This window comes from Phyllostomus hastatus, unplaced genomic scaffold, assembly GCF_019186645.2.
Source record: "Phyllostomus hastatus isolate PE091 unplaced genomic scaffold, TTU_PhHast_1.1 phas_contig_148, whole genome shotgun sequence".
NCBI lineage: Eukaryota > Metazoa > Chordata > Mammalia > Chiroptera > Phyllostomidae > Phyllostomus > Phyllostomus hastatus.
This window is the reverse complement of record NW_025333607.1, coordinates 23,402,718-23,411,597: the sequence shown is the minus strand read 5'-3', so window position 1 is coordinate 23,411,597 and position 8,880 is coordinate 23,402,718. Positions and strand designations below refer to the sequence as shown.

At 70.3% G+C, this 8,880-nt stretch overlaps 2 protein-coding genes across 2 annotated transcripts; both read right to left on the bottom strand.

Annotated features, from left to right (window-relative positions):
- Positions 1-649: 649 nt before the first annotated feature.
- On the bottom strand, positions 650-3,989 carry LOC123804389. The gene is made up of 2 exons (XM_045816639.1): positions 2,766-3,989; positions 650-2,173 (listed from the first exon to the last, which is right to left on the bottom strand). The coding sequence occupies exons 1-2, from the start codon at positions 3,737-3,739 to the stop codon at positions 2,146-2,148; spliced, it is 1,002 nt and encodes a 333-aa protein (XP_045672595.1). The 5' UTR covers positions 3,740-3,989; the 3' UTR covers positions 650-2,145.
- Positions 3,990-4,145: 156 nt separating this feature from the next.
- ELF3 (E74 like ETS transcription factor 3) lies at positions 4,146-7,834 on the bottom strand. Its single transcript, XM_045861224.1, has 9 exons — positions 7,714-7,834; positions 7,139-7,312; positions 6,716-6,937; positions 6,484-6,579; positions 6,232-6,351; positions 5,997-6,086; positions 5,792-5,908; positions 5,233-5,428; positions 4,146-4,819 (listed from the first exon to the last, which is right to left on the bottom strand). The coding sequence occupies exons 2-9, from the start codon at positions 7,302-7,304 to the stop codon at positions 4,705-4,707; spliced, it is 1,122 nt and encodes a 373-aa protein (XP_045717180.1). The 5' UTR covers positions 7,305-7,312; positions 7,714-7,834; the 3' UTR covers positions 4,146-4,704.
- Between the last annotated feature and the right edge of the window lie 1,046 nt (positions 7,835-8,880).

The following is an 8,880-nucleotide window of genomic DNA, read 5'->3' as shown; positions in this document are numbered from 1 at the left end:
GCCGCGCGCCTTCCCTCCCGTCCTCGGCAGCCGCAGGCGGCGAGGCGCTCCTCTCGTCCCCCGCCAGTGTGATGCCTGCAGCCAGCGCCCCCCCCACCCCCACGCTCGCAGCGGCTCCCGCTGCAAACAGCTCTCCTGGACGTGCTCCTGGCCCGAGCCCGGCCTGCGGCCGCCCGCGGCTCTGCCTCCGGGCGAGAAACAGCCGCGGGGAGCCCGGGCCGGTGACGTCAGCGCGCCGCGTCCCAGCATGCCTTGCGCACGCACGGGGTGGATGATGAAGGCGGACAAAGGATCCTGGGACTTTCCCCCGGGTGCCGCGCCTGGGTCACGGCGGGTGGCAGGTGTGGAGCCGGGCAGGTGAGGCTGAGTCATGCGGGGCCGCTGGGCGTGGCTTCTTGGACGGGCCCCAGAGTTGACAGGAAGGTTCCAGTAACCGGTGGCTGAGCCTGAGCTGGGCTAATTGCTGCGGCTGCTGCCCTGGCCCAGCCCTGCACGTCCCAGCAGGGGGGAGGGGACGGGGCAGGGGCAGGGGAGGGGGACAGGCCCCCAGGAGACGGCCCTCTGCCGATCTCCGGAACGGAAGCCCCCTCCCCACCCCCCCCAAGGCTCCGAGGAGCCCCCGGGAATCCAATCAAAGGGGACCGTCGCCCCAGGCACATCTGTCTGTCTGTCCGTCTGTGTGGGGGCGGGGCGGGGCGGGGGGCACTTCTCAAAGGCACCACCAGTGATGAGTCCCAGACGCTGGGCGGCAGGGGGCCCTGGCGCTGCTCGCTGAGCAGAGCCCCGCGCGGCAGGGGCGGCGGTGGGGCTGAGCCGCCAGGGTTCGAGTCCAGGCGTCCGCACGGACCAGCCCTGAGACCCGAGCTGCTTCCTGCACTCTGCAGAGCCCCGTCCCCTTGTCCCAGAGGTGAGCGGCCTCATGGGGAGGTTTGCACGGACATCTTCAGGACGTCCCCGGCTCCGGCGAGTCTCCCTGCCCCCTCCGTGACCTCTGCCCTCCCGGCGGCCCCCTGCACGGCAGACACGCGCAGAACGCTCTCAGAGGGAACTGGCGAATGATGCGCGGTCCCTGGCCTGGCACATTGCTTGGCACCGAGCAGGGGCTCCGTGCGGGGCCTGCTGTGTGGCTTTGAGCACGTCCCCGCCTCCTCTGAGCCTCCGTTTGCTCACCTATAAAATGGGCTCCTTCGTCGGCCCACTGGTGGTCTGACCCACAGCCCACGGGTGGACGGTTAAGGGGCTGACTGCGGGTCTGCCCTCCCCGCACACAGACGGGGAAGGGAAGACACGCAGGAAGGGCCCTGGCCCGGGTGCCCAGCCTCTGCCGAGGACGGCGGCGGCTGGATGGGACCGGGCTGTGGGCGGGCGGGCGGTGGCCTCGGGGTCCACCAGGAGGCTGCCACGCTGCGGCAGCTCGTGAGTGCCTGTGGTGGCCCCGCACTGCAGGGGGCCACCGGGGAGTCCGGCAGGGCCCGGTGGCGGGGGCTCTGGCCCCGTCCCAGCCCTCCCTGAAGACCGGGCTCCAGGTCTGCGCATTTCTGAAGAGAAGCCAAAGATCCAAGTCATTCTCTGAGACTTTTACTGACGTTTAAGACGTCGGCACCGACCGTCCCTGCTTTGGTGGCTGCCCAGGTTCCTGCAGAAGAAGGTGTTGGGGGAGGTGGACTCCGTGAGCTCTGAAAGGCCAGCAGCCAGAGACAGGAGGGCTGGCCCACGGGGGTCAGGGGGTGACCTGGGCCCTCACTCAGGACACGCTCGGAGGGCCCCGGGCCTGGTGTGCGTTCCGGAGTTTTCATTTCTCACAAGGGCCCACATTTTCATGTTGCACCAGGTCCTGGCGGGAGGGGCGGCCAGGACACGGCCCCTGGGAGGGGATGAGCAGATCAGTAAAGGCCAGGGGGCCTGGGGCCAGGCTGTGTGTGTGAGTGTGCACTGTGTGGGTGAGCGTGAGTGTGTGTGTGCGTGAGTCTGCGTGACTGCAGTGTGTGACTGTGAAGTGTGAGGGGTGTGTGTGCGTGTGTGCACAGGGAGAGGTGGTAGCCGGCTGTTTAACAAATATTTGCTGAGTGCTCGCTCCGGGCCAGGTGCTGGGCGAGGGACGGGGGTGAGTGAGCCCCGTGCGGGCCCAGCACCGCAGACAGCTGGTCAGGGAGAGAGCCGGGTGGACAGGTCACTGGAATAAGAGGACAGGTTGAAATAAGCCCCTCACAAAATACAACCACCCTGCCCACCTCACCCGGGAGACAGAGCAGGTGAAGCCAGTTTCCTGGAATTGGGTGGAGGGCTGGGTGGGGGGGAGCGGATCTCCGGGAACTGTCCCGGGAGGCTGGAGCGGGCACACCCAAACCCGGGCAGGGCGACCTCCCGGAGGCCTGCCCAGCAGCACCCGATTCCAGAGAAGCAGATAAGAGGTGACCAGCTGCTCCAGGCAGAACCGAAACAGCTCGGCCACACCCAGGGAGAGGCCGTCCCCGCGGAGGGGGGCCCCCGAGCCTGTGTGAACTCCTGAGCTGGTGGCAGTTGAGCCGGGGGTGGCCGACGCCCAGCAGAGCGAGCACCCGGGACGGGGTGAGAAAAGCCAGCCCACAAGCGGGTGCCGGCTCGGCAGGGTCCCGCAGAGCACCGCTGAGCAGAGACACCTCAGGCAGGAGCACGTGCCCCTGGGGGGGCCAAGGACTGTCCCCCGCCACCCCCCCCCCGGTGATGCCCAGGGGCCTCGGGTCCCCTCCCGGAGCCCCGGCAAGGTGCTGCCCCTGTCTGCCCACCTGGAGGCAGGAGTCCTGGGCGCCAGTCCCCTCTTCACCTGCCTGGTGACCTTGGACCGGCCCCACCGGGGACGTGGGTCCCCCGTCTCCTCCAGGGCTGCGGTGTGGACCGAGGCGATAACAGGGCGAGGAGAGCAGCTCGTAAACTGCAACAGGACGAAGGTCGGCGGGGAGCAGGGTGGTGCCTCCCTCCGGCCGATCGCCCAGGCCCCGGCCCTCCTTCCCACACACAGGCCCAGTGGCCTCGTGCCGGCACCCTTAGAGCAGACGCCTGGGGACAGGGCCTGGCTGGCGCGGCAGCAGGGGTGTCTGGGGCAAAGCCCACACCCTCGCCCATCACCTCCGAGGCCAGTCACACGCTCCAGAGGGTCACGCCTCCCCGACGGCCGCAGGCGGCCGCTCTGAGCCCTCGCACAGCCCCCTGCTCCGTCCGGCGGCTCCCCTTTCTGCGGAGCGAGCCCGGCCCACATGGCACACTCGTGGTCTCCTAAGAGCCTGTCCCACACCCCTGCAGCCAGCGGTCTGGCGTTTCTGAGACGACTGAGTGGCATTTCAAACTTCCGGAACCCGACCACACAAACCTCTGGAACTTCCCACAGGCAGCGGCTCCTCAGAGGGGACCTACTGCCGGGAAGGACCCGGTGCACAGCCTGGGGGCCCTGTACCGCTGCTCCGGGACCTGCTGAGCGTGAGGTCCCGGGGGCTGAGCCCTGGAGCCGTCCCCAGGGAGCTGCAGGAGCACGAGGCTCGGCCCGTGTGGCCTTGGCAGGCCCCGGGCCTCCCCTCCCACGTCCGAGAAGTGGGCGCAATACAGCCCCCTCGTTGCGTCTCGGGAGGACCACCGAGGGGCCCACTGCCTGGAACACTCGAGGCTTCCCAACGGCCGGCACCTCCTGTCCCTCCTCCTCCTGCTGGAGTCTCCTCTGCCTGTGCTTGCTTTTCCCGCACGGGACCCTCACTCCGACTCCACGCATCAGACAACAGGAACAGGCTGTGTCTCGGGCACTCAGCCCCCGGCCGGCGCGGCCAGAGTGCAGACGCGCCTCGTCCACGGGCCGGACACACACGCTGGGCTGTCACGGACGTTGGCCCGAGCCCTGCCCCACCACGAGCTCTGTGCCCTGACAGCCCCGCTCGGCCCGCAGGAGTCACGCCCCTGCCAGCGTGAAGCTGCGTAGCCCCCTCAGTCAAGGGCAGGGTCCCCTCTCCTCTGCTCCCAGCCCCCGCCAGGGTGTTCCTAGCCCCGCCCCACGGCTCCAGGATCCCCACCCTCCACGCCCGCCTCCGCCCCTCCTCTGAGCTGCAGGCCGACCCACAGACCTCAGTCCGCCGCCCTGCCCACGCCCTGGCCTTATCCGATCCAGGGAGCTAAGACAAAGGTTACAAACAGCCCAGGAGGCACTTTATTGGAGGTAGATCTCTGCCTCCGCTCGGGGGGGAAGGAGCCGGAGCCCCGCCCTGAGCGTCCAGCACCCTCGCCCCCCGCTGGCCTGGTCCAGGGCTGGGAATGGTCAGGGGAACGTCCTAGAAAAAATAGATCTCTATGTACATCTGCCGTCTTTGTGGCACATAAGTTAGGGGGCGCTCTGGCCCCCGCCCGCGGAGCCCAGGCTTCGGTGGGGGCGGAAGCCAGTCCAGCAACGAGGCGCAGGGCCCTGTCCTCTCGCTCACGGCGCCCTGGGCCTCCCGGCCTCCGTCCAGGCCCCCAAGGGATGGCGGCGGCGCCCGCAGCAGGGTCTGCGCCGGGCGTCAGGAGGCGCCGGAGGAGCCCCGCGTGGAGTGTCGTCGGCGGGCCAGTCCCTTCGAACCCTGGGCTCGTAACTCCATGGGGAGGTGGCGGCAGAGGCCGCGGAGCCTCTGCTCCCCCCGCAGCCCAGCGGTCCTCGCTCGAGGGGCCGCCGGCCCCAAGCCCACGCGTCTGTCTCGGCCCCTCGGGCCCTCAGTTCCGACTCCCAGCCACCTCCTCCTCCTTCCAGCCGCTGGAGTTCCTGCCGAACTTGTAGACCAGCCGCCGGCCGTCCACCCGCTCCAGGATCTCCCGCTTGTAGTAGTACCTGAGGGGGGGCGGGGTCAGAGGGGTCAGGGGGGCCGCAGGCGGCCGTGCCCCCCTGGGGTTCAGGCCCCACCCCCCTGAGCCTGGCCCGCTCTCTGGCCTGGAGCTGCCGCCTCCCAGGGACCGAGAGCCTCTCCTCTCCGAGTGTCAGGCTGCGGCCTGGGGCTTGTCCCGGGGCAACTGGACCTCAGGACGGGAAGGGACCCTAGTGACCATGAAGGGGAGACTGAGGCCAGGAGACAAGCTGCCTGACTCAGCAGGGGCAGCGGTGGGGCGTGCTAAGACGTGGGTCCTTGGCCGTGGACTGCCTTTGCTGGGACAGGCCTGGGGGCCACACGGGGGCATCGCTGGCCATTCCCTGGGACCCCCCCCCCCGGCCCTGGGGCAGGCCCGCAGCCCCCGCCAGGCCCTCACCTCATGGCCCGGCTGAGCTTCTCGTAGGTCATGCTGCTGTTCTTCTTCTTCTGGCCCCACAGCTGGGCCACGGCCTCCGAGCGCAGGAACTTGAACACGCCCTCCTGCCGGTCCTCCCACTTCATCAGGCCCTCGTTCCGCTCGGGGTGCAGGAGGATGTCCCGGATGAACTCCCACAGGTGCGTGCCCCTGGGGGCTGCGGGGCCGGGCCGTCAGCAGCGGCCAGGGCGCCCCGTGCCCCGGCGCCCCGCCCCCGCCCAGACAGCAGGCCCTGCCGCTCAGCACACGCCTGTGAACGCCGTGTGGGGGACCGGCTCCCGGCACAGACACGGGGTGCAGCGTGACTGCCGGTCGGTAGGGCCACGGTCAGAAGGCAGATGCACCAACCGCTGGTGACAGCCAGCACAGGGAGCCCGGAGCCGGCCGGATGGGGCCGTGCGGGAAGCACAGGCGTGGCTGGGCCTGCCCCCGCAGCCCCGGCCTCTCGGGGGTGACCCGCAGCACACAGCCGGCCCCCCACCCGCCCGTCCCCGGCCTCAGCCCAGGGCCCGGTGCCCACCGTGCTTGCTCTTCTTGCTGTCCAGGCTCTCCCGGGACTCCCGGCTGAGCTTCCGGGGCCGGCCCCGCTTGCGCTTCCCGTGCTTGGGGTCCCCCTTCCTGTAGTCAGGGAAGCCGTCTGTGCGGCACGGAGGGGAGGGTCAGGAGGGAGAGGAGTGGGGTGGGGGAAGGGCAGCGCCCCTGTGGTGACACCCCCCCCCACTCACCCCTGGAGAAGAGCTTGCTGTCGGGGGGGTCGAGGTCCACGTCGCTTCCCCCGGAGTCCGAGCAGGGGGAGCTCTGAGAAGCACCCGTGCCTAGGGGAGTGGGTCTCGGTGAGTCCCCCGCAGCCCCCGGCTGCCCACCACGGGCTGCTGGCCAGCTCCACTCCACCACCCCCCCGAGAGCCGGAGGCCAGGGCCCGGGGCGCTGGGGGTAGGCGGTGGGAAGGTGTGCCCTCACCTGCGGTGGAGACTTCCGAGCAGCCCGGGGACGGGGCCCCTGCCCCGTAGCTGCCCGGGGTGTAGGGGCTGGGCTGCTGCCGGCCCTCGGGCGTCTCCTGGCTGAAGGGGCTGCCCTGGTCTGGAAGAGGAGGCAAGCATTCAGACTGGGCGGGGACGGGACGGCCACCCAGACGTGGGACGGAGGACCTGCAGACCTCTCTAGCTGGGGCGACAGACGGGGCAGGGGGGCCGCGAGAACTCGGGTGCTCACCGAAGGGGCCGGGGTCCCCCAGGCTCTCCTGGAAGGGCGTGCTGTCCTGCTCCAGCAGGTCGATGATCCAGCTGAGTTCGTCGGAGAAGCTGGTGGCTGAGGAGGGAACAAGGAGTCCGTCGGTGCCCTGCTGCCTAGCCCTCCCCGCCCTGGCTCTCGGGGGCTCCAGTCCCTCCCACTACCTCGCCGGTCCCGGACAGTGGGGCGAGCCAGGGCCCAGGGGCGCACTCACTGAGGTCCCACAGCTGGGCGTAGAGCTGGTCCCCCAGGGGCCCGAAGACCAGCCGCAGCTCCTCGGGGGCGCAGCTGCAGAGCGCCGCGCCATCCATGTCGCAGCGCGAGAAGTCGATGGTGCTGGCGTCGAACTTGTTCTTCTCCACCTGGTAGCTGATCCAGTCCAGAACCTGGGCCTTGGACCAGAACTGGGGCTGCTCCCGGGACCAGCTGGCCTTCTCTGGAAGGGGCCCGGCACAGCGGGGTCAGCCGGCCGCAGCCGGCCCTCCGGGACCAGGCTCCCTGCCCCGCGCCCCAAGTCCAGCCCCTCGACCTCCCAGTGGGAGTCCCCACTGGGCCCGGACCCCCCCTCCTGCCCAACCCCCCGGCTCCCTGGCCTCCTAGATGCCCCTTCCCTGCCGCCACTCCCCAGGAGACCCACCAGGGCCCTCCGGTGGCATCTGGGCATTGCTCAGGGACAACACGAGGTCGTCGGCCCCAAAGGAGGAGGCGGCGGCGGGGACGGGGGCCAGCGCAGGCTCCTCGGGGCTGTACATGGTGCTGAAGTAGTTGCTGAACACGTTGCTGATCTCGTAGGTCGCGGCCATGGGGCTACCTGCAGGGAGAGGGGCCGATGGAGGGCCAGCCGGCAGGCACTCGCCCAAAGCCACTCTGCTCCTGAGGCAGGCGGGCAGGCGGGCGGGCGGGCGGGCGGGTGTGCCCGGGGCACAGAGCTCTCCCCGTCTCCAGACTCCCCGCCTTTGAGACCGACCGTGTCCTCAGAACCCCGGGGGCACCCCTGGCCTCCTGCTGGGCTCTCTGCTCCGTCACCTGGGCCCTTGCGTGGGGCTGGCTGAGGCTCGGCCCCCCTGGCCCTCCCAGGGACGGTCCTCGGCTCTCGGACCCTCCGGGCACCCCCATCGCCACACACCCCGAGGGACACTTCAGAACAGCAGCCCCCGCTGCTGCAGCCCGGGCCGAGGCGCACGGCGGGGCGGCGGGGGCGGGGGTGCCTACCCAAGTGGCGGCGCGGGTGTGGCAGTCGAACCGGCAGGATTAAGGGGCAGCGGGCGCCAGAAACCCGGGCGGCGAAGCTCTGCCTCGCCCGCGCGCGCGCCCGCCCTAAATAGGCCCCGGAGCTCCTCCCGTTAGGCCTTTATAGCCGGAACCTGAGCTGGCGGCTCATTGGACGGAGGGGATTTCCTGGCCTTCAGACTGGCTCCCAGGCCCAGGTGATTTGCATATTTTGTGCCACTTGGCCCGGGTCCTACCTGGGGTGCTGGGAAATCAGGCCCAGCTGGTTTAATGATTGTCAGATGGTCCTCCCGCACCCTCTGGGGCCGGGCACCTGGCGCTGGCCGGGGCAGGCAGCGGGAGGGCCTCTGGGCGGACAGGTCCTGTGCTTCCCACCACCCGCGGGCTCAGAAAATTCCTCCCGGGGGTGGGGGCAGGTCAGGGAGGGGCCAGCGCGGGGGAGGGTGCTGGGGGGGCGAGCATCTGGAGATCTGGGGACCAGGGGGCCTGGCGGGGAGCAGACCCCGCATGCAGCCCGGGCGTCTGGGATCCTGGCTGGAGGGCTCTCCCCACAGCAACGCCCACGGGGCCTGGTCCCCCTGGCCCCCTGGTCCCCCAGGTCCCCAAGTACTCAGCCTTAGTCCCGGCCGGCTGGCACCTGCTGGGGTGGCAACGTCTTGGCATTCCCTGCCTGTGGGACCTCATCCAAGCGCCAGGGTTGCCGGAGGGCCTCTGGACAGACCGGGCTCCCCACAGTACGCCCTGCCCGCCCAGGCGCTGGTGGCGTGGAAACCCACAGGCTGTGTCTGCCCCTCCATGTGGTCCGCCTGGTCCACCTGGTCTGCCAGCCCTTCTCCGCTCACCGCCGCTCACCTGCGCCCCCCAGTGGTCAGAGCCCAGCTGCCTCCCAGCAAAGGGGGAGGCCCGGTGCCCACCTCCCATCCTCCACACCCGTGACCCCCGGCGAAGCCCTGCACACAGGCTCGGGACCCCCACTCTGGTGACGAGACACGGCAGCTCGGAGCCCAGGCCCCACGGGGCTCGGTGAGTGGGGGCGGGGGTTGGGATTTACAGCCACTGACCACCCTGCACCTGAGTGATGTCCTCAGGACTGGGGGCCTCTCTAGGGACTCAGCCCCAAACACAGACCCTGGGGGGGGGTTAGGGGGA